The sequence below is a fragment of the Anas acuta genome, chromosome 1 (assembly GCF_963932015.1).
Source record: "Anas acuta chromosome 1, bAnaAcu1.1, whole genome shotgun sequence".
Lineage (NCBI taxonomy): Eukaryota > Metazoa > Chordata > Aves > Anseriformes > Anatidae > Anas > Anas acuta.
The window spans coordinates 198,929,562-198,953,533 of record NC_088979.1 but is presented as its reverse complement, the minus strand read 5'-3'; the positions used below and the strand labels follow the sequence as shown (position 1 = coordinate 198,953,533).

Below are 23,972 nucleotides of genomic sequence, written 5' to 3'. Positions count from 1 at the left end.
CATGGGCATCTATCCTAATACATCTTAAACCCTGACATCCCCTAAGTAGATGGCAATAGCTGATAGAACATTCTTCCTCATTCTCAGCCTTGGTCAAGATTTTCCTGAAGAATTTATTTTTTATTGTTTCTGCTATGATGACTTCACCTTTGCCTGAAATGGAAGAGATTGGTCCAGCTGCATTTTTCCCCTCCCTTCTTTTAGCTGCTGTTGTTCCTTGCATTTCCTTCAGCAATGCAAGGAATCTACTTAGTCATTACCAGTCAGTCCATGACCCATCATAATGTACCCCCAGGAATGGATGTCCTCCTCAGTACCACTTGCTCACTCTGATGCTCTGCATGATGTCCTTTTTGTCACTGTTACTTGGCTGCTCACCCAATCTTTTTGTTCTGTGATCTCTGGTTGTCATTGTTGGGAGTTGGGAAGGAAGGGGGCTGATGGCTGTCCATGTAGCAATGATGAGTGGTTGCATGGGGCCTTGTGTAAAACAGGTCTTGCTTCTGGCAAGGACATGCATATTTCACACAAGCAAACAACCTCACGGTAAATATGGCTTAAGAACAATTTAAGAAAAGTAAGCACATTAGGCCCTAAAAAGGCCAATGTTTCTTATCTGTTTCTAACTCATTACAGCATGCCACTGAAAATGGCATGCATGAAAAGCTAACTTATCTACTCTCATGAGCTCTCTTAGTAAGAGGGCTACACTGCCGTAAGTAAGAAAACATTAAATGTCCTTCCCCTGATAAACAGTCATTATCCTTTACATGGTTTATAAGAGGTCACAATATCAAGTGCGGCATACGGCATCCCACTGCTTCCCTCCCACAAGTACTAAGAACCCAGGCACACTGGAGCACTCCAAGATAACATTCCCTTCATCAACATCAAGAATGAATCACCTATGAGCTCTTAACTTTGCGTGGGAATCCTTCTTTTGCGTTCCTTTTAACATTTATTGCTAGGCTGCAAACACAGTTTACATTTCCTCAAGAAGTATTTTCAGGTGTTGTTTGTGCAAACTTACCTGCATGTGCCATTTGAAGTATTAATGATGTATTCACAACCTGGTACCAAATTCAGGCTTGTTATAAGCCACCTTTACTTCCATGGACTTGTACTAACAATGGCTTCAGTTCCAAATCTTCTTCATGGATGTTTTTATGGGTGCAGAGTGTGTATGTGCCTAGAATATCTCTATGTATATAGCACACATACTTAAAAATATATGTGGATATGTCTATGTATATGCACAAGTATGTACATATATGAGAGGGGTCTAAAGAGTAGAAACTGCTTCCTCGTATGCTGCATTGTGGCACCTATTCCTCTCCGAAGGAGGACCCTGATTATCAACTTCAGTTGTTCGTGATGCTAATGATAGCAAATCATTGTTCCAGTGTAAACAACCTCCCCTGTCTATTTTAATGATGAGCCAGTGCTTTTCCTAGTGACTATTTCTGATCCAGTTGTTCACACTCAGACCTCTCCAGGAGCCTGCCTTCGGTAAACCTCAAGTTCAATGGATTTGACGTTTCACAGTATGCTGTGGTCACAAACACTCCAGTAAAAGCATTCAAACATTATTTTGTCATGAAAGTTCCTGGAGTAATTGTGCAGAAAGGCTGGAATTGAGTGACATGCTTCCAGCTGGGGAATTAACAAGAATGATCCAAAGCACCAGCCATGCTGAGCATCACCCCGAAATACATCAGGAGGTGACACTGGGCTTAGGCATTGATTTACGCAAGGGTTTTGGAGGAGGTATTCTGTTGAAATCATGTCCAAGTATGTGAGATTCACAGGGAGAATGTCCTCCAGGCTGAGCTCACTAGGAGACTTAGTCTGCTTTCTGGATCCTGGCTGTGTCTGGGAAAAATAAACTGGGTTCTGGAAACTAATAGCATTCTCATTGTAGAGAGAAGCATTGTAGAAACATGTCTGGAGACCTTATACTGTAAAGTGAAATCTGGTAAGTCAACTGTCTCCAAGGGTTTGGCAGCAGTTGTACATACTGGGATTCAACCAGTCATCTTTATTTGTACTTGAAGCATCTAAGACCGTAAATGACAAAACATTAGTCTGTCTCCATTGGGGCAAGTAAATTTAAATGAAGTAAATTACAAAAAGAATTATGAATAATGAGGAAAAAATAATAAAGAGGGTAGAAGAGTTTCTTTGTAATTAAGAAGGAAAACCATGAAATTAGGATACTGGACAGCTATGACACAGTAGTTGTATGTGAAACTAGGGCAGTCACTTAGCCTTTTTACCCCCATATTTACATCTGTAAAATGGAGATAAAACTGTTCATGACAGATTTGAAGGTGCATGGAAGGCACTTTCAGAGACCTTTGGACTTGCCAAGCATTGTCTCATCTGTATTATGTAACTCGGAAAAGTAGAAGGCCACAGATGAGAAACTCCAAACAATTATTTCACAAAAGTGAGTAAAAGATCAAAGTTCAATATCAGAGTGAGGTGCATTGGTTGAAAAAATACAAAGATGTGTAACTGAAGCTGGATCTTGCATATTTCATAAAAATAAAATAAAAAAAATCAAAAAAAAAAAAAAGAAAAGGAGAAAAGGAGAAATGCTGACACCTTTCTGCAGATCTGTTTTGCTCAGGAAGGAGGCATATTTAGACACATGCTCTGTGGTAGCCATAGCAGTGCCCTTCCCGGAGGCAGTGAGGTGAGCTGAGGCTATCTGTTGGCTGATCTGAAATCATTTAGTGGGAAGGGGCTATTGATTCTAGGCGAAAGAAGGGGGAGGATGCTGCCCACAGCAACACAAAGCATGTTTATCTAATAGGCTGATGACTCACAAAAGATAACGTGTTATCCTAATACTTCCTCTATTATCAGGTTATTTCAACACTATAATAAAGGGAGAGATACAAGTTGTTTTATCAAGAGCCTTTACTTCAGTCAATGCTGTGCGTACACGTGCAAGCGATGACACAAACCTCAGTACAGAAACATCAGAGTAGGTTAAGGTCAGGCTCAGCACCAAATTACTGCTTTATACCATCAGTTTGAATTTCCATTTTCAAAATGTCCTGTCCTTTAGCTGTAAGATGCTTCACAAACTATATTGGCTTGCAGGTTTTGTTTTACATCTGGAACCATTAGACAAGAAATAGCTGGCTCTGCTCTGACAGAGGTTTTTGTTCAAAGACATGGCAGCCAGTATCTCCTATCAGGATACAGCAAAGTTCTGAAGTGGGGTGGATGGGAAAGAGAAATCTTCAAAGTGCAAGACATTTTATTAAGCAAAGGCTAAGAATATCACATTTCTGTCAAGTGTTTAGTCACACAAATTATAGTAATATCAAAAGGTATAATTTATGCAGTACAATTCTCTTAATTGGCACAGAGTCTGGTGGAGCCAGAAAGGTGCCACTTGAGCAATTGTCCTGATTATCAGAGACTCACAGGAATACACTTTCTGAATCTACATAAGAGATGGAAGAAAACTAGTAGGTCAGTATCTTTATCCTCCTCTGTCAATGCAGTATAATTCCCTCCAGTATCTTTTCTACCACTAAATTACTCATGTGATAAGGTTTATGCTACTTTCCTTGAAGAAGACCATTTCCCAGTCTAATAGATTTCATTGTTAATTCACTATGAAGTGTTCTCTGCTTGATTTCCTCACTTTTCTTCAATTCCACATAACCCCTTTATTATTGGTCTGAAATTGAGCTCTCTCTTTCTTTTCGATATTCCTAGTTATTGGGGACCACATACAACTCTACCAGTCACTTTTTCACCCATCCTTTTGCCAACAGAAACTCTGCACAGTCAATGTGTAAGAAATGGTCACAGGTGGTTCCAGATGCCCCCTTTTTCTGGTGACTGCTTTCCTGTACCTTGAGGGGGCTGATTAAGCCCAATTAAGTTGTTTGTGAGCTGTTCACCTAAAAAATATGAGCACAGGATAGCTGGTTGGGCATGAAATGTGGCCTCTCTGTCCTGCTGAGCACTTACTCTCCTGACATTAGTCAGAGGTGTGGGCGATGAGGTCTCTGATTCCTGCTCCCCATGACTACCAAGGTAACTGTAATGGGAAATTTCACTTTTTCTGGAATTTCTGGGGAAAAAAAAAAAAAAAAAAAAAAAGAGTTAACATCGTTCATTTTTATGTGGCTCACTTAGGAGCCATAAGGATGCAGAGAAGTAATGGAGAGAGGCTGTATGTAGTCCAGGAGTTTGTCAAAATTCTTTTGCAGACTGCACTATTTGCATGGGTAAGGGATGCCATTTTATGCACAGCTAGCAAGCCTGTCTGAAACTTCTTCCTTGGTGGTCATCCCAGTCAAATTAATCTGTTATTTATCAGGATGTAGAATTGCTTTAAGGAAAAAATAATAATAAAGCGACTCTGCTTCCAGTGAGGAGTAAAGGAACACATTGCTAGAACCAAATGCTCTTGTTTCTTCATGAAAGATGCCTGGTTTGGATGAAGCACTTGCAGTCACTCCAGATGTGCTGCTGTTCATCCATCTGTCCTCACAGGAATAGCTGGAGGAGGAGGATGGAAGCACACAGCATCACAGTCCATCTTCCTACCGCAAACCCAAGGGACAAAACCCATCCCTGTACGGAGTGTTATTCCAAAAAGCTGTTAATAGGGGTTCTCTGCTGACCCCACACAAGCAAAACATCTCTGATACCATGTGGTCATGTCCTGCTGATAAAGACCTGGCCAGAGAGAGCGGGTTTTCTCACAGAATGCTCTTTCCCAAGTGGCCAGATTGCAAGGATGGAGGCTGGGGGGTCCTGCTCTCCCAGCCTTGGATGCCCCCAGCAAAAGCACAGGTGTTGAGGACAGTGGGCAGAGAGGGTTTGGGGAGCACCGAGCTGTAGTACTTGCCAGTAGCAGGCTGCATGCGAGTCCGTTTGACTGTGCAACCGTTGTGCTGAAGTGATCCTGACGCCAGAGTCGTGTTTCTTTGTTTTCAGTCCCATTTGGTGACGCGCCGAGCTGCATGCACTGCCGTCGTTGTCAGTGTCAATATAATACCAACAACTTTCGGAAAGCACTAATGAACAAGTGCAATTTCTTTTCTCTATTGTTGGGTTTTTTGTAAAGTTGCTCAAATGCTCTCAGGTATGGCGGCCCTGAACGGAGGACTCGGCGCAACAGGCTTGACGAACGGTACAGCCGGCACGATGGACGCACTCACCCAGGCCTACTCAGGAATCCAGCAGTACGCTGCGGCCGCGCTGCCCACCTTGTACAGCCAGAGCTTGTTGCAGCAGCAAAGCGCCGCAGGCAGCCAGAAGGAAGGTAAGCACTCGCCCTTCTCAGGATAAGCAACGCTCGGCCAAGCGAGAGCCATGTTTTGGGTCTGTTTCTTCACAGAGGCTCAGCGAAGGACATCGAGTAGCCTCATCTTTGATGTTTATGTTTTCTCCTGCCCTGATTGGTGGTTTTCATTTTTTCAACCTCTACTGTAAATCACTTTTTTTTACCATCTCTCCTTCCAGCCATACCTTCCTGACCGTTCTTTGTGGTATAAAAGCACCGCTGTGCAAAAAAGCACCAGTAGCAAAACGCATCCCGTTATGGGTGACCATCTTTCACACGCTTTAATGGTTTCCATTTTCCATGATGATGGAGTTAATCTGATTAGGTTTAAGTTTTTGAGTCAATGACAAGACCTGGCTTTGCATTGAGTGATTCTTTGCTCAATTCTGGGTTTTGCAGGGGAACAACAAAGGGTTTGCCCCTCTCCCTGCGCCAGTAGAGCAAAACAAACCTCGAGAAGTTGCTGCTAAGAAAAAAGGAAATCTAGTAAATATTTAGTAAAATGAGGTTACCTTTTTTCCCCTCTCCCATTCCCTTGTATGCTTCCCAGGCATTTTGGGGTTTCATTTCTGTTTACTGCTTTCCCTTCTCTCATCCTAAATTCCAGCTAATTCTAGGAGGACAGGAGAATATTGCATGCTTTCTAAGATTGTATCTATGTTGTCACTACTACACTTGCCAGGAATAAGCTTTGGAAATAAACCTAGTGTAATATCCTCAAGAGAAAGATTTTTACCCTCTTTTAATATAGTATCATGCACTGCTATGGGATGTGGTGTTTCCTATGAAGACAAATTTGGCATTCCCATAGCTGGGTATTATACAGGGACACTGTGGAGTTTAAATGTTTATTTTCTCTAAATTTGTTACATCGTTTACCTCTAAAAGCTCAGATTATATTAAATGAAATGATTTTTTTCAATCAGCTTTTTTTTTTTTTTTAATTTTGTGTGTTCTCTGCTTTTATCTTTCATCTCACTCACTCAGTCAGTGACAACAGACTGACACCAAAACCAAATTGTTTATCTGGTGTCATTGTGCATATTCAGTTTGATTTTTTTTAACTATTTTTTTCAGTTCATATCAAGTGAAAACTTATTTTTTTATTTTAAGAATTGGCAGTGTCTTTTTTAAAACACAGCCTTTTATATGTCTTTGTTTCTGTTAGTAAGGGGTTATGTTAGGGTGAATAAATTCTATCTTTAAATACTGATGACTATTTTTTGTTTCTTAACATGATTTCTGATGGCATGGTGAAGAGTCTGCAGTGGTTGACGATAACCAAGTACCAAAGAAAAATACTATATCAATATTAAATGCTGAAGCTTAGTGAACTGCCTCATGCATATGCTGTAAACTATTGTTAAGTAAGTTTTGCTTACTATTTTAAGAAATTTTGTTTTCTGGAAAGGATAGTTTATTGGCAGAAAGAAGAAATAAGTTCCAGGTGATGATTTTTTTTCTTTTTTTTTTTCTCAAAAAAATGTTTCTTTGAAAAACATTTTTTTTCCAAGCCTTTTATCCCCTGTGCTGGGCAAACATTGCAGCCCTTTCTTTCAGGCTGAGAGAGGGTAGCCAGGCTGGTTACAAGAGAGGTGAGGCTTTGTGATTCTTGCAGGAGGTGTCCATAAATCTGGTATGCTTTCCTTTCCAATCCAGAAAACCACAGACATCACATCTGAGATACACACAGGTTCCTTTACACAGGGGAATACTCAAGCATGTTACTCTAGATGTGTTTTTACCAGAAATTTTTGTTCTCTTTGTGTACTGATTGTGCTCCTGGTGTCTGTGTGGGAAGGCCACACGTCTGGTTCCATCATAGATCATATTCTTTTAGACATTCATGGCTTACTTCCAGTATGTTACTGCAAGGGAAAAATTGAGCTGGGATTAAAAAAAAAAAAAAAATTATTGCTGGGGGGGCGTGTTTAAGCAAATAGCACTATAATGTGTATCTCAAATTTAGGCTCTAAGAAAAATATTCAAAGTAGCTCCAAGTTTGCCCCTTTCTTTTCAAACTCAAATTGATGTAAAGCCACTTTAATTTCAACCCAAAAAAATTATTTTGAACTTTTAAAAAGTAGTTATTTTACAAAGTTTCTCTGGGAGACAGAGCTTTCTCTGGGGAATTCATATTTAAAAAGAGTATGCTTTCTGAAATGAGTCCACACGTTGTTTTTTTCTTAGTATCTTTCTCTCTCTGATTCTGCTGATTTCCAAGTCAAAAAGTTTGCTTTGTCTTACCCTTTTTATTCCCATCCCCACCAAGCTCCTGCCCTTTTATCTGTGATGCTCAAATCTGAGCTCAGCTCACTGCATTTCTCTAAATTCCTGCAACTAAAATTAAGCCAGCAAACCCATGCAGGTGTTTGAGGCAGCAGGGGGCTCTTTGGGCAGATCTTGGGGTGTTGTGAGAGAGTAATACATTGTGTACCTGTTTTCCTAACCTTAATTATCCTGAAAGACACTTGTGTAAATTGAAGAAAGAGGCTGCAGTTTAACTTCTTTTGTAGAAGAGGTATCAAGTGAACACTTTGCAAGATAGGATACTCTAAAGAGCTGCATTTCAGCTCTGTTCCTTTGATGATCCACTTACTGTTCTTCCTTCAAAGTTGGAAAGTGAAATGCTTTCTGACCATCACCTTCAGTAAGTATTATGGGAAAATAGATTAAACGTAGCTCTTGTAATAGCTGTTTTCAGACTTTTGTTTTGTTTTGTTTTCCTAAAGGTCCAGAAGGGGCAAACCTCTTTATTTACCACCTCCCCCAGGAGTTTGGAGACCAGGACATTCTGCAGATGTTCATGCCTTTTGGAAATGTTATCTCTGCTAAAGTCTTCATTGACAAACAGACCAATCTGAGCAAGTGCTTTGGTATGTCAAATTTAATAAATCAAATAGTAAAAACCACATGCACCACTCTGAAAAGGGGTCAGGAAAGAAAATTAACAGCAGTGTGAGAAATGTCATACTGGAATTTCATTCCCAAAATAATGGACTCTTAATCCTCAAATGAGAGGAAGGATGCACAGGCAAACTAGTTCTAACTAAAAATTGGCTGTGAAAAAACAATAATAATCTTCCAGTCTGACATCTCGCATGAATGTGTCAAGTACATGAAACTAATTACACCCTATGTGGGGGAATGTCATTTAGTATACTATTAAGCTGCCTTATTATGGATACCTAATTATTCTCTATTGTATAGCTGAGCCACTTAAAAATGCTCTATGTTTAACCCATTACTTCTACATTACAGGAATTTCTTTCTTCTGAATTAAGTACAAGATTGTGCAATTAGCGTTTGAATGGTGTGTACATGTAGTTCAGAACGTTTTACAGACAGTTGATGTCTAGATATGCAGCTAGAGCTGCGGCAGGCAAGCTCCAATACATTATGAAAGGTAGCATCTCCCCTTACCTTAGGGTGGGGATGAGGGGAGTGTCAATGTCAAGTTTTCCAGGCAATGCTTTAGGCTGTCAGAAAACTAGATGGCAGCAGAGGAGAAGATGATATGTTGGTATAAAACAATTTCTAGGGTTGGTCAGATAGGCTGATGTCCTTTGAATGACATAGGTGCACCAGTTCAGTGCCTCAACAGAGAGGAAAACAGAAGGTGACTGAGTGGCAACCTGTTAGATCGTTGGTCTAATGACTGTGGTTTTAATGCAAGACATGAGAAGGGTCTTGGAGGACAGAATCTCTTAAAGAAAAGTTTTGTAAGGTTTGACCTAAAATACTGGGGCTTCCAGCGAAATGACAACTCTTTCCCAGAGTAAAGGAAAGCAGCTGTATGTATGACAAATTAGTAACCAGTCGAGACAATCCCTTTAGTTTCCAAAACTTTTTTGTACTGACAAATGTTGCTCTTTGCACAGCACCATCACTTAATTTTCAAGTGTCCCCATTAACCATAATACATGTTTCTTAGCTTGCATATCATTACTTTTTTATTTTTTTTTTAATCTAGGTTTTGTTCAAATGTGTCTGTCTCAGTGTTTGTCTACATGAGGTCCATTCAGGAACAGCTATTGGGCTTTAACCCATTTTAAAAGAGATGAATTTATCTAAACAGACAGTACCCAACCAAGAGCAGCATCTATCAGGCTACTCAGAAATACCTACTGCACAGGAATTCAAGCCATACCACAATCTGTGTCTATTGCACCTGACAAGCCCGTAGTACACCTGGAAATTTAATTCACTTTGCAGATAGCGTGTGATATTCTTTCTGCATTTTTCTTTATTTTTTAGGCCCTGTTTAAGCTTTACAAAAAAATTGCTCATATTTAGACTAATACAGTACAGCATGTTTCTGCAATGTGTTAAAACAGTCCCTGAGGCTGTAGCAAATTTGAAAACTGGAATTGAAAAGGACTCCCTATTGATCTGGAGCCAGTTCAGTTAGTGTGTTGGGGTGACAAAATCACTGTTGAGGTCTCCAGGAACCTTGATGAAATGTCAAATCAAGCTGTGTTAATCGAAATGCAGCAATTGTGATCACTACTGAAAAAAATGTAGATTAGTTTGGGCAGGCGGCTCAATTCATCAACTCGCTTCCCACACTTGTTTTTTGTGGGTTTCCTTTTACTGTTCGATTACCTACCTACACATTTCTCTGGGTTTACAGGACACAAATACCTACCTTAGAATGATGAACTGAGGTTATCTTGTTTGAGGGGAAACAGAAGGGTCAACACCCAATGGATGGAATAGTCCTCTGTCTTTTTGGCATTAGTCAGGTTTCAGTAACATTGCAATTTCTCATTCTTCCTCCCCAGGTATTCTGCCAGCAGTCGAGAGAGTTCTGCTTTAAAAACAAAAAGTACTGCAGTGGCAGAGGAAGTTGAGATTTTCTGATTCAGTAGGTGTGAACAGCACCTGTGTGATTCTGTTAATCACAGGCAAAGCCAAGATTAATCCTGCTAGTTTAACATCCCTGCATGCATCACCTCAGCTTTTATTGGCAAGAATCATCTATTTGTTGTTTCAGCCCCAAACTTGTGTTTCAAAAAACTTTCTTTTTTTTTTCTCTGTATTCCCACCAAAAGCTGAGACAGTAGTACATCTGAATTACCCATTTCTCACTGGTACCGCTAATGCTCATTGCTCATGGTGCAATCTGGGTTTGTTTCTTTTTTTTGTTGGACTGGGTTGGTTTGGGATTTTTTGGAAGTCAAATTGCAGATGAAAAGAGATTGAACACTAGAAAGGTGAAAAGAGTGTCCAACGCTGTCCGCTGACTGAATCTGGATGGGAAGATTTGTTCCAATCTCAGAGTAGTGATACACAGTGATGAGCTTTTATGTAACACTGCTTCTCAAAATGAAAAATCACTTTTATTTGCAGAAAATGAGCTTTGGTGTTATTTGCTTTCTTGTCCATCTCAGTTGAATGCTCAAGAGATTAAATGGTAATGAGGATGACAGGACAGTCCATCTACCCCTGGAAATACTTTTTCATGAGCTCTCATGAGCTCTAGTTGATTCCACAGACAAAGGGTTTCACTCTTTAAGCTTCTCTCTTGCCTTTCATAAAACTTACAATAACAGAAATGAGAGAGTAAAGTAAGGCAGGGGAGGGGGGACCCAGTGACATCCCAGCGTAAATACAGTCTGCCTCATAACAAATTTGCTACTCAAATGATGAAAAATATTTATCCTGGTTACAGAGGTACCAAGAGATTTAAAACAAAAATCAGAATCATCATGACAGGGGCTTTGCAAATTGATAAGAAACATCATCCCATCCCCACGTAACCTGCGGTTTAAATTTCAGACCAAAAAAAATGATGAATGGATGCAATCAGAAACAAATAAAGGGAGAGAATGTCATATTCCTTCACAAGCTTTGTAAGTGAAGGTTCTTGATAAGGGATAAGATGAAAGTGTAACAGGCTAATGTAGATAGAGCATTCTGTGCATAGAGACAAATTGTGAAGCAGGATAACAATTGAATGATAAAGGCTGATTCCACTGATGCAGCACAGAGGATGTATGTTTGAATTTGTGGCTGAGTCAAGGAAACTATTAAAGAGACATAGAATGAAGTGACTTATTACATCCCCTGGAAGGTAAGCATAGCCTAAGCTAATTGTTCTTCTGTCAGCACGGGAGAATCTGAGTTGGTGACAAGAGAGGTGGGTGGAAAAGCCACCTCAGGGCACGCTTGCTTCTCTTCATTCACCATTCACAGATGCCACCTGATGACTAGTTTAGATCAGTTGCTTAACTTTCAGGTCACCATGACTAGCTAAGATAAAAAGGAACTAAGATGATGAGAGGTTCATAGTAGAAAACCATTCAGAATGCACTCAAGAGAACAACGTGAAGGTTAGGAAGGCTGTAAAGGAAACTGCTGAATTGTCGAGGTAGGTAGGAGTAGCTTATGGAGGTTATGCAGTATCTGCCCGGAAGGTGCTATAGCTGCCTTCTAACTCATGGTAGGTTGCTTTTTCTTTCTGTCCCTGAGGAAATCTTACAGCTCAAGGTTGAGATCTGTGAGCTGATGGAAGTAGACAGAGGAGTGCAGTGCTAAGGCAGTGATTGGAGTCGTGTGAACAGATAAGATCTCCTACAGGAAGACAGGGGAAGGAAAGGAAGAGGGTGATGAAGTTCCTCAGGATATGGTGATAATATTCAGAGGAAATGATCAAGTGAAGAAAGTGAGGAAGTGACAAGTTACTAAAATCAAGGAAGATATGAAGGAATATTTATTATCCCTTAAGGAGGTAATGAATAATCAACCACAGAAGAGCATGAATCAAGCATATTGGCTTTGGCCGGGAGAAGGTCTACAGAGATTTAAGTGAGAGGCTTTTTGAGTGGAAAGGAGCAGAAGTGAGCCTGAATTGTCAGAGAAGAGTCTTAAGTAAATAGTTCGGTGAAGTCGATTTAAGGTGAACCGTAGGGAAGGTCTGTAAGGAGGGAGGGCAGACAGGGACCAAATGACTTGTTAAGAGGCTTTTTTCTTTACAATGGGCAAAGTGTATCATTCTGACACTGAAGAAGGAAGAGGGCAACAGTGCGAGGTAAGCAAGAGCCATAAAAGAGCAGGTTAAAATGACAGCAAAAAGAGGTTGTGAATCAGAAAAGGATGCAGGCACTAAGCACAAATGAAGAAAGCTGGTGGAAGACAGGAGCTAAGCAGCTTCCGTGTTAGTACTGAAAACAAAGTGTGGGGGAGCCATGCTTTAACAGGGTGAAGGGATATGTGTTAAGTCAAATTCAAGTGGAAAGGAGAAGGAGCATTTCAAAGCCGATGCATAATAGCAGGCTGGAATGCAGTGGTAATTAGCCAGAGCAGAGGCAGAGCAGCAGTTAGGCGAGCTTTGCAATTACAAGTGGGAGGCCCAGATATGAAAATGAATTTTGAGCTTCCAGAATCAGGGAGATTTGAGTCCATTATGAACAGAGCTTTTTTTGTCTCAGGGGGAAAAGAAAGCTGAGCCAGGCCAGCCATTCTGAATTACCCGAGCAAGCATTATCCCCCTAGTTAGTGCTTGCAGCTGAGGAGCAGAAGATCTGGAGTTCTCATCAAGCCCTGCCATTGTCTTTATGATGTTGCTTAATTTCGATCCTTGCATACCCCTTTTGGGACCAAGAGGCTGAATTAATTAACATTTAATGTACCTTGAGATCTTGAACTGGAAGGAGCTGTAAAAATACAAAATATTAATATTGCAACTGTCCCAGTCTGGGCCCAAGGAGATGACTGTTTAATATCACCCAGGACCAGTGTACGTGAACTCACATTCAGATGCGCAAACTCGTACAGGCATCCAAGTTTGGGTTTTGTTTCTGTAACCAGGTCTTCTGTTTCATCTTCACATGTACAGACTGGCCTCATAGTACTTCCTAATAGGCTGGGAGATGTGTAGATATTACAGTGAAAAGTGTTACAGTAATAAATATCTACAGTCTCTAAGGTAGGTAGATAAAAAACAGATTGGGAAACTGCATTGCACCAAAACTGGCCAACTGCATCCCAGCTAGGAAAGAAATATTATGAAGGTAAAAGGGAAGGCAAAGGGAAAGGGCGAGGAAATGGGCTATGGAGTGTGATCAAAGAAATAATTGAAAGAGAGGTAAATGTGTCAAATAAATAGTAATAATAAAATCCTAACAAAAAGCCTTCTGGAATTTGTTCTAACCTACAGTTCGCTTTCTCTCCCGCCTCCGTTCTGTGTCTCGTAGGTTTTGTTAGCTATGACAATCCAGTCTCTGCACAAGCTGCTATCCAGGCTATGAACGGCTTTCAGATTGGCATGAAACGCTTGAAGGTTCAGCTGAAACGCTCCAAAAATGACAGCAAACCTTACTGATCTTAACCCCAGATGCTTACTGCTCTTATTTTAGCTTTCTTAGGGTAAGTCCCATGAGCAAACCTGTCCTCTGCAGGGGGGTTAAGAGAGAACATATAGCCAACCTTCACCAAGAGACAGTTATTTTTACAGTTACCACTTCCATTTCCCCACTTGTCCTTACTACACTTGGCTCCCATTTCCTTGCCAAGTAATTACTGAGTTGTGTTACTGTATTTTGTTTTGCAGCATAATTTATCTCCTTTTTAACAAATAAACGTCTTGAAATTCAAAGCAACACACACACACACAAAAAAAAAATGTGCAATTTAACTCTGTGAACCCTGGTGCCATTAGCACACAATAAAAGTTGTTTTCTATGGTTGGATCCTATTTTACCAGGGTGGCACCAGCAGTTTATAGGTTAAAGAAAATGGCCTCATGCCAGTTGAAGCACTTATTTTGCAACAAGAAAATTGAAACAAGTCTTTCCACTACATCAACTTGTTTTTTGAGAAGATTTGATTTTTTTTTCAGTTCAAAACAATGTGTTGTTATATATTAGTCTGATTTTACACTGGTCGTCTTTATATTTCACTTTTTTTTAAGTTCTTGTTTTTTTGGAAAGGATTAATGTAAAAAAGATTTAGAGATCTGTTTCTAAAGCTACAGGGTTTAAAATAAAAAAAAAAAATAAAATAAAATGAGTGACAATACTTGATGTTTCTTGAGAGATAAATTTAATAATAATAAAAAAGAAAGCCACAGGCCTGTAAATTTTATTTGTAAAAAGCATTTCTATTTTTATACAAAATTTTTACTGCCTCAGAAATAATGGAAGTTATTTATTGCCTATTGTTAACTTATTGGATACCTAAAGAGCAGCTCTCTATGCTAGCTAGATCCTTTGAAGTAGTCTCTAGAGTAATTGTGCCAAGAATGGGCGCTTTTTCACTGTTGAACCCTACACCCTTTACAGTTCATGCTTTTATCCTCTTGTTTGTATTTGTCTGGTTATTTTGTTCGTAGTTTCCATTACCTAGTTTAAAGTTCAGTTGTCTGACCTTTTTTTCCCTCCCCGTACCTTTATGTTACATTTGTAGAAACTGGTTCTTTCCTCTCTTTTCTCCCCAAAGACGAATCCATTCTCTCTGACTCCTTTCAGATGGATTCTTTTGGGGTTCCATTGTGCTGTTGTTGACAAGTATTGTAAGTTAATGCAAATTATGTGAACAGCTCATAGACTCTACTGACAAAAGATTTGCATTAGTTTTCTCCTGCACCCATAAAAGTGATTTTGTTTGTGCTGCATAGATTCTATGTAACTTTTTTCCTCTTCCTTGTTTTTTCCCTAGACATCTCCATGCCCGTTAGCCCATCGTTTGCCTAGCATGTCCCTGTGGCGTCTCAAAAAAAAAAAAAAGTTTCATCGTCCCGTCATTGTTTCTGATGTCTTTCTGACCTCACATCATATTTGGTTCTCCTACTGACCTTTGATCTAGTTTGACCTTTGAAATTTGCATGTGACCTCATCTAGCTATGAATTCTGGGAAGTCAATGTGAAAAAACATTGCTGCATTCATGCAAGACTGAAATTTATTATTAGATAAATTAATGATAGGATTTAAAAACAACCTGTGGCAAAATGTTTTTTCTTTCTTTCCTTTTTTGTTTTTCTTTTTTCCTTTGTTCTATTTTTTTTTTTCATTTCGTAAAAAAAAAATAAAAAAAAAAACAGACTTGAAAGTATTATACAGGGATTGGCATTCTGCCTGGTCACTGGTGACAATAGCAATATGTGTCCAGAGGCACAGAATGTTGGTTTCTAACAGACTACTTCCAAAACAGTTTGAGAAATAAAACTGTCTGATTTTAAGTCTCTAGAGGTCTGTAATAGTTTTTACATTTTTCAGGCAGTGTAAAGTTTTTTGATAAGGCCATTTTAGGTGGCTCACTTTCTCATTAAAGTATATATATAGAACCACTTTTTGTAGATTAGTATAAGAAAATATTTACCCTGTTTTAGGGCAAATGCTACCTACTTGTGTCACCTTTTGCTGAACTGACTCACAGTTAGACAATCCATGGTTTAATGCACATGAAATTACCTATATTTTATACTGTTTCAATGTACAGAAGAAAGGTTACTGTAAAATGTGTTACGTTGGTGCTTCTGTGAATTAAGTTGTGGTTTCATCATGAGTCTTATGGTCTTAAGTGTTCTATGTTTATAAAGACAAGTTTAAAATTGGTTTACTTGAAGAACAAGAACAAAAACGAGATTCAAAAAAAAAAAAAGAAAAAAAAAAAGTTGTTTGCTTAAAAAAATGAATTTCATGTGAAAAATTAAAAAATATTCCAGAATAAGTTTGTGTTGGCTTGTGACGCATTGATGTCATTTTTTTATTGTGAACAATTTAGATGTGTTTGTGTTCAGCAAAATGTGATCGGTTTTTCTTTTAAAGAAAAAAAAATCAGTGAAACTATAGTGCCAAATTCCAAAGGTACTTTCTTCCTAGAGCTTCAGTGTGTTTCTTGTGTGAAGTAATTTGATAACATGGGTATTTTATTATGTGTTTTGTATAAATCCCTAATATTTAAAGAAAAAGAGGTTAAAAAGTTTGTTAACTTGCTATCCTGTGGTCTTGTTGCCTGAAATTGTTATTGTTTGTTATTTCTCTTTGATGTTTTTTGTAAAACATTGTATAAGTGCCCATGTTTCACTTTTTTAACCACTCTGCACACATCAATGCTGTGAAAGCAAACCTCACAATGTATTTTCTTCATATTGTATGGAAACCTCTAAGGTGAGAAAGTTTTGAACTTTTAACCCTTTCCACCCAGAGCTGTCTTGAGTGTTAATACCTTTTATACATTCACCATTTTGCTGTTTATTTTTATATATATATCTATATCTATAAATATATATATACTTAGTTTTTTGTGGTTTATTTAATACATGGTTGAAATCAGAACAATGCACAGGGCAGATCTGAAGGACAAAAATATTTTACTGCTGTCTAAATTTCTTCTGTATCTATAACTAAAATTATTTAAAACAGTAATTAACTTGTGGTTTTCCTTTTTAGATTTTGGGGATTTTGTCTTTTCTTAAAGAGCTTTTAATATGCTGCTGGAATATGCTATTCAGTATTAATAAAATAAAAGAAAAATAAAACAATTCTTTAATTATCTATTGTGTGAACCACTCCCAGAAAGGAGTGGTAAATCCACCATTTGAAAATCTTGAGGAGAAAAAAAATATTTTTGTAATTTAAATAAATGAACTTTTGCTTAAATCAGATGCACTAGATCTTCCTGGGTGAAAATTCAGCATGCACTGCAGTTAAACTACTTTTTATGGATAAAGTTTACATACACTGTAATGTTTGGTGTTATCTGCCATTACCTGTAACGGCAATATATTGGCTTACTCCTGCAGACACTCGTATAGAGAGGAGTAACTTTACTCGTACAAGTAGTCCATGGGAATACGTATGTGACTGATGTGGGTGTTTGCTGGAGGAAGCTGTGTGTAAGGAACCAGAAAAGAGATGCTGGTAGCCCTTTCACTGCCTTGTAAGTCTGATTAGATTGCATTTCTACCGCACACGTAGTGACCAACAACCAAATTTGGTTCTTTGCTACCGGTATAGCAAATTCATTGCCAATCCAATGCGTGTGAGCAGCAGTACTTGCTACTGATGATAAAGTGCCATACCTTCTTCCTATTTCTGATTATATTCGAAGCCACCTAAAATTAAAAATGAAGCCCTATATGAACAACATCAGCTGGTGCACTCTTGTCTCTCATCCCCAACTTAAACGCTTCTTTATGTAGAGCCCTGGGATGGAAAGGACTAGCCTCTAGTGATGCAAAAAAGTTTCCTTCTTATAGCACATGCACTTATAAATAAGTGATCTATACTTTTCTCACATTTTTACTACTGCTGGGGCCTTCCTACACCCTTTGAGGGCTATTTTGTACTACTTGCAGCAATTTTGCATATTCAAAGTATCATCTCACGTACGTTATATTATATATATGTACATATATATATAATATGAGATCATCATTTGGATTGTTTAGACTGTTTCACTAATTTATCCTCATTGTACCCACCGTATAAATTTCCAAAGCTTTTTTAGATGCCCTAGTGTGTCCTGCGGGTTTACCAGTCCAGTGAGAGCGGTGATGTCTTTGGTCATCAGGCAGTGTAATTTGGTATCAGCCGCTGACCCAAGCGGTTGCCCCAAATTACACTACACAAGACATTGGCTTAGCAGTGGGAGAGGAGGAACAGTTCAGGATTTCCAGGCAACTGAGATGGGTCCATCTTGAAATTTATTTATTTTTTAAATCAAATATAAAAATGAAAACCCAAACATACACCTCCTTGGAGACAAATTATCTACCAGTTCTCTTTCAAAATATTGAAAGGAAAAAGCTGCAAGGGTGCAAGGGCCTAATAAGAGAGGAAGAAAAACAAGGGAAATTGCTTTACAAAATTCTAATCAAAAGACTAGACTAGTTGCTTTTTTTTCAAACAAATTAGCTAATTGTGATGAAATGGCAGTCCTCAAAGGAGTAACAAGTTCATCTTTCTTTCACCATAGGGGTTACAGTTCCTTGGCTTGTGCTACTCTGGAATCATTTTACTGTTTCTGTTTTTATTATCTTAAGTGCTAATTAACGAAAGGAAAAAATATCCTGTAGTTTCATTACCTTTTTGGATAATGTCATACAAAAAAAAAAAAAAAGAAAAAAAAAACTATGTATTTGTGTTTTTTTTGTGCTGTGAGAATTGTTGTTTGTAGATTAATAATACTATCATTTTGTTTAGAATTACAAACTAGTTTTTAAGTATTGTCTGAGAAAAGCCAAAGTTAATGCAATCTAGTGGAAACTGTAAGACCATTTGAGTATTGTTTCTGTTTTATTGATGCATTTGGATTTTGTTGTTTGATGGAATTTGAGCCAAAAAAAAAAAAAAGAACAAGAAAAAAAAAAAAAAAAAAAAAGCAGGCTTTCATATTTCTACAACCTGACTGTACTTACTTACGCATTTTGTACCAGTGGAACTTTTTATACTGGAGATTAAAAACAAATGGAAATTTTTGTGGCTTACTCTCGTGGGCCCCCTCGATCATGACTGATTTTCAAGTTTGATTTCTGGATGGTAGAAAGAGAGTTGGTTTTGTTTAGAGAATTAAAAACTTTGGCTTGATTTCTTTTTTTCCCTTTGCTTATATCTAGTGTTTAGAATTTTGTCTTAACAAAAGCGGTAAGTTTCACTTTTTATTCTGTATCGTGCAGTTACACAATAAGGTAATTAGAATTAGGAGTACTCGGTCACTTTGCGTGGATAAATGTATTAGTTAAAACGTTAGGGGTTTGCTTTTTTGCTGTTTAGATCAGAGTTTTTTCTGATTCTTCTGTCCTCATTGTGAACATAACCGTGTAGTTGAAACAGTCAGACTTATTTTTGTAACGTATGTTATTGTGTGATGCAGTTTTTTGCTTCTGTCTCCAATATTAAACCATTTTCCTAATACTTGTCTCTCTACTTTGTGTCTTGTATTGTTGGTGGTCATTATGTGTTGGTAATACATCTACACACCTCACTGTTTCACGTTCCTGTTTTTTTTTTTTTTTTCCTCTATTTGTTGGTTGTGTACAAAAGATACAGTCGATTCCACCTAAGTGAATATCTGATTGGGGGGCAAAAGAGGATTTGTGCATTTTAGACATGTTATGGTTTCTTTGATATTTTTTTCTCTCTCCCTCCCCCTAGTCATGCCTTATCACTTGGATAATCTGTCTGAGCAGGAAGCATTTTAAATGAGTTTCCTGCAAAGTCATATGGAAGATAGCTTTTGCTAGTCTTCTAACTGCAAAAGCTTATGCACACAAACACACAGAGAAATCAGAAGCCATGTGAAAAGATTTTTGCTGACATTTCAGTCAGTCTGCAAAACGCGGATTATGGTGATCAATTCTTCCTAGTCATTCAAAAAATACTCTGCCGCTACTTCGCAGAAGCGTATGAAACATTCAAGAAAATATAGCCTTGGGATTTCTTCCAGACTGCACAGTAATCTGATGGCATATGGTGTTAGTCAAACTCCTTAGAAACTAATCACAGCTTAACTAGGGCTATGAGAGCCTGCAAAAGCCTACCAGGTAAATGAGCTTGTTACGTGCAGTTATACATATAATAATTTAAAAATAAAATCCAAGTGAGCACAGGGAGACTCTATTAAAGCCAGTGGAAGAATTAAAAAAAAAAAAAAAAAAAAAAAAAAGAGGGAAAAAAAGAGTAAGAAAATAAAAGAAAAAGAAACACAAAAAAAATCCCCTGTTGTTCAAACGGGTGATATTTTTGCTGTGGGTTTACAAAGCAGATCATTCTCAGCACTGGCTAATAGTATTACACAAATCTCAAAAGGGACAAAAGAAATACCATAGCACTTTTTTTTTTTTTTTTTTTTTTTTTCCCCTAGAGTTGGCTTTTAGCTTTTTTTGTTTTATTTTTCCATTTCCTATAATTTTTTTTTCCTCACAAGAATCTCTCTGCTCTCCCCCATATCTACCACAATGAAATAAAAGCCGCGAAAGAAAAATATCTATGTTGTTCTGGTTTACAAAAGTCTCTTCTCTCCTCTGTCTGATCACAGATACAAAGCTTACAATTTGGAGAGGGGAAAACAAAACCGACAAAGCCAAAAACCAAACAAACAAATAGAAAAACAAACCCAAGGAGGAGAGAGAAGCACTGGCAAGTGCTCTCTGGAATTCAAGCCATATGCCCACTCCCCTTTCCTTTGTCCCACTTTCTGTGATGCTCAGGAATCGAAGACCACTTAAAAGTGCTCTTATGAGACCCAATGGACACTCCTCCCTCGTGTCTCCTCTCCCCCGGTCCTTCTGGCACTCTGGCTTCGGCTCACACACAGACACCACCCCAGGCGAGGGCTCGTGCAGCACGGGGGCACGGCGCGCGGGGTGTTTCCGTGTGGTTTCAGCCATGACGTTGGCTCCTGTGTTTGGAAGAGTTTTGAAATTTTCAGGTGGCTCATGAGTTGGCCTGGTTGCTTATTTATTTATTTTACCTTGGTGGGTTTTGTTGTTTTTTTTTCTTTTCTACACTTTTCCAGTTCCACAAAAGGCCAAATAGGTGACGAGTCTGGGATAGAATCCTAGAATCATCTAGGTAGGAAAAGACCTTCAAGATCATCAAGTCCAACCACCAGCCTGACCTACTGAGTCCCACCACTAAACCATGTCCCTTAGTGCATCCCAAAGAAGCTCAAACATTGTCTTGTAGGGTCAGGGGTCCAAGCAAATACCTTGCCTGCAACTCTAAGTTTAATTAAAAACCACAGAAGCCTGTAGAGGACAGCCCAGGCAAGGGAGCAGATCCCAATGGTCAGGCTGTACCTTGGGTCTTTTATGCCTCTAGAGTTCATGATTCTGGTTCTGATTATGTTGACACCAGTGGATTCAGTTGAGTAAGTCTGGACTTACATGAACGATAAATCAGAGTTGATCTCTGGGATTTCTAGGTTCTTGTAGATGTCTTTATTTTATTTTTTCCCCAAACTTGGTCTTAGGAAAGAAACTGGAGCTTTGTGAGGGGTCTTTTCTTCCAAAAATATAAGTGAGTAAAAGACTTATGCTATAGTTGGGTTTCTTTTGAATACTCAGGGCTGAAAGAGACAGGGTTGTTGTTTTTTTTTCCTTTTTTTTATTATTTTTTTTATTTTATTTATTTCAACAATGGGGAAAAATGAGTTCCTTAAAGCAATGCAGCTGAACAGTTTGTCCTGCTTAAATGCATGCTTTTAATTTCAATTATGTAAGGCACCTTGCAGTGTTAGCAAAATGTCTCTTTGTTAGCTATATGTGTATCGCCATGGGAAATTACCAAACTGTCACAAGACTTGCTGATTAAAGAATAGCCTGCCAGAGTGTGTGTGCCTTTGCCCAGTGTGACTCTTAGGTATTAGGCTAAGGAAAACAGTTTAACAAAATGTAGTGTGAATCATTCCTGATAAGTGAATAAAGCATTGTGACCAAGCAATCAGATTATTCACTTATCAGGAATCGACTGTACTGAGAGTTTGCCTGATTGTTTTTGTTCCTCATCTCTGTTGTAGTTTCACTACTTTGCTGTGTTCTGTTTTTTCTCTCATGCTCTTAGCAAAATCACTGGGAATATCCCTTCGTGTGATCATGAACATGCTACTGAGTAACAAATAAAAAAATTTTTAAAATATAAAAATGATATCTTAACAAAATCTATGCACTTGCTATCAGGAACACAATACTGGATGTGTCTTATATATATTGAACTATAATAGTATTCGATTTCTTAAATAAAGCTTAAGAAAGGATTTTGTTGTCTGTAAAATTTTATGAGCATTAAATGGAAAAAAAAAAATGTTTCTAGGGTTGGGCGCTTTTTTGTTATATGAAATCTTACTGGGTATACAGTCTTTAACCATACCCAGGCAAATGTTGTATAATCTGCTTGATATTTCATTAATAACTGAGACCTTGAAAATTAGTCCATGGGGAGAAAAAGTCTTACCATTCAGTGACTTGCAGCAAACGACACTAAAATGTGGAAATTTTCTATCTTTTTCTAAACATGCTTGCTTTTGCACTAAAATGGTATGAAATAGCTAAAATATGTGAATCAGAAAATGTAATGAAACAAAGCTATATTTCTTCCACAAACAATAATTTACTTATTTTTGGTATGTGACTTTTTTTCCTCCTGATTCTAGATAGGTTTAGAATAAAAAAAAAAAAAATGAAACCTGGTATGCTCAAAATCACAGATTCAACATTCGAGGTCAAAGCACCTTTTTGTGGAAGATGAGTGGTTTACTGTATCCTGTATCTGAGCCTTCTTTTAGGAGAACATTTTCACATCAAAACCCATGAATTAAATGGGAGTCTAATAGCAAAAACTGTTGAGTACACTGAAAAATTTATTCCTTCAATGGCTGTACATTTGCCACAAAATTGTAGGTTTCGCACAATCAGATTTTTATGGAAATGTCTGGACTACTTGTATTTAGCAAACTTTCAATAATGTCAGCCTTTGGCAGAAAGATCCAGGAGAGTGGTTGGGGGGTTGCTTTCTTTTTTTCTTTTGAACTGCATTACTGCCTCACTTTTCATATGCCATTATATTATCTGAAAAAAAAAAAAAATTAAATTGTGGAAATCTACCCTCTGCTTGTATCATTCTCCTCTCTTCATACATATTTAGCAACTGGTATTGAGCTGTACATCGGGTGGCCAGGTTTGTTAGAGGAGTAAGCCCAAAATACTGCTCCCCAGCAAAGCCCTGGGGAGGACTGACCAAGGTAGGCAGCAGGATGCTCCTTTCCATCCCACATCTACACTGAGCTCGGATCGGGATCCAGGCTGGATTCACAGGGGCTGCTGGTGTATAACAAATATTAAGTAATAGCAGTGATTAGCTCATATTTGTATTCCCTCTGATTTTCCTCGTTAGCAGACTTTCTTTTTTGTCCATTAAAGGGAGGTGGGAAGTTGCAGTCATTTTCTGAATCATTCGTCCCTGTTGATAACCTAATTGTTTTACATGAATGCTAATATTTCCCTCTCACACATTTATATCTATCAGCTAAATCAGTAGTAAAGTAAAGTCTTCTGGGATACATTCCTATATCAATTACCAAGGATTTATGCTCCGAAGCACCATTAGCATTAATGGGAGTGTGCTCTGTAGCATAAACAATTGGTGATAGGTCTGGTGGACCTTATTTCATAAACAAAGAAGCATTTGAATCCTAGCGAGTTGTTCCTGAAGGCAGTGCTTCAGGGAGCGATGTCCCCACCTCCCCGGGCTGCTCTGGGGATATCTCACTCACAGTACGTGCCTCAATTGCAAAAGGAGATATTGTTGGTTTGGAAGAGGGATGACTTCTGATGCAAATCTTTGCTGGCCTTTTCCCTTCTGAAAACCTGACTGGAGACACACCAGGTAAAATCTTGAGTGTTGGCTCATGTCCCTCCAACTGGTGACTTCAAAATTTTACTCTTGGGTTGCCCACGTTGTGTGGTGCCACAGGGTGGAGATGACAGAGGTGCTGCAGGGAGGGGTTTTTTGAAGGAGGCAGGAGGAAGACCAGAGGTGAAGTCCTGTTGACCCAGTAGTGTGTTTAATACCTCACTAAACTGTAGGTTTCACAGCTCCATGCCTTTTCGTGGTGAGTTAGAGCAGACCAACAAATAGCATCGCAGAATCACTGAGGTGGGAAAAGACCCTTAAGAGCACAAAATCCAACCACCACCTAACTCTACCA

At 38.5% G+C, this 23,972-nt stretch overlaps 1 protein-coding gene across 15 annotated transcripts in view; it reads left to right on the top strand.

The window, feature by feature from the left end:
- The window catches only part of CELF2 (CUGBP Elav-like family member 2), a 558,673-nt gene extending 539,493 nt beyond the window's left edge, over positions 1 to 19,180 (top strand). For 8 of the 15 annotated variants that reach the window (XM_068670066.1, XM_068670060.1, XM_068670059.1 and 5 more), the window contains 4 exons: positions 5,102 to 5,299; positions 8,053 to 8,196; positions 13,519 to 13,690; positions 14,981 to 19,180. In XM_068670066.1, the coding sequence (XP_068526167.1) occupies positions 5,102 to 5,299; positions 8,053 to 8,196; positions 13,519 to 13,646 (470 nt within the window). In that variant the 3' untranslated portion in view covers positions 13,647 to 13,690; positions 14,981 to 19,180. The remainder of the gene's footprint in view (positions 1 to 5,101; positions 5,300 to 8,052; positions 8,197 to 13,518; positions 13,691 to 14,980) is intronic. The other 7 variants (XM_068670054.1, XM_068670053.1, XM_068670056.1 and 4 more) reach the window with 2 other exon arrangements.
- Positions 19,181 to 23,972: the final 4,792 nt, after the last annotated feature.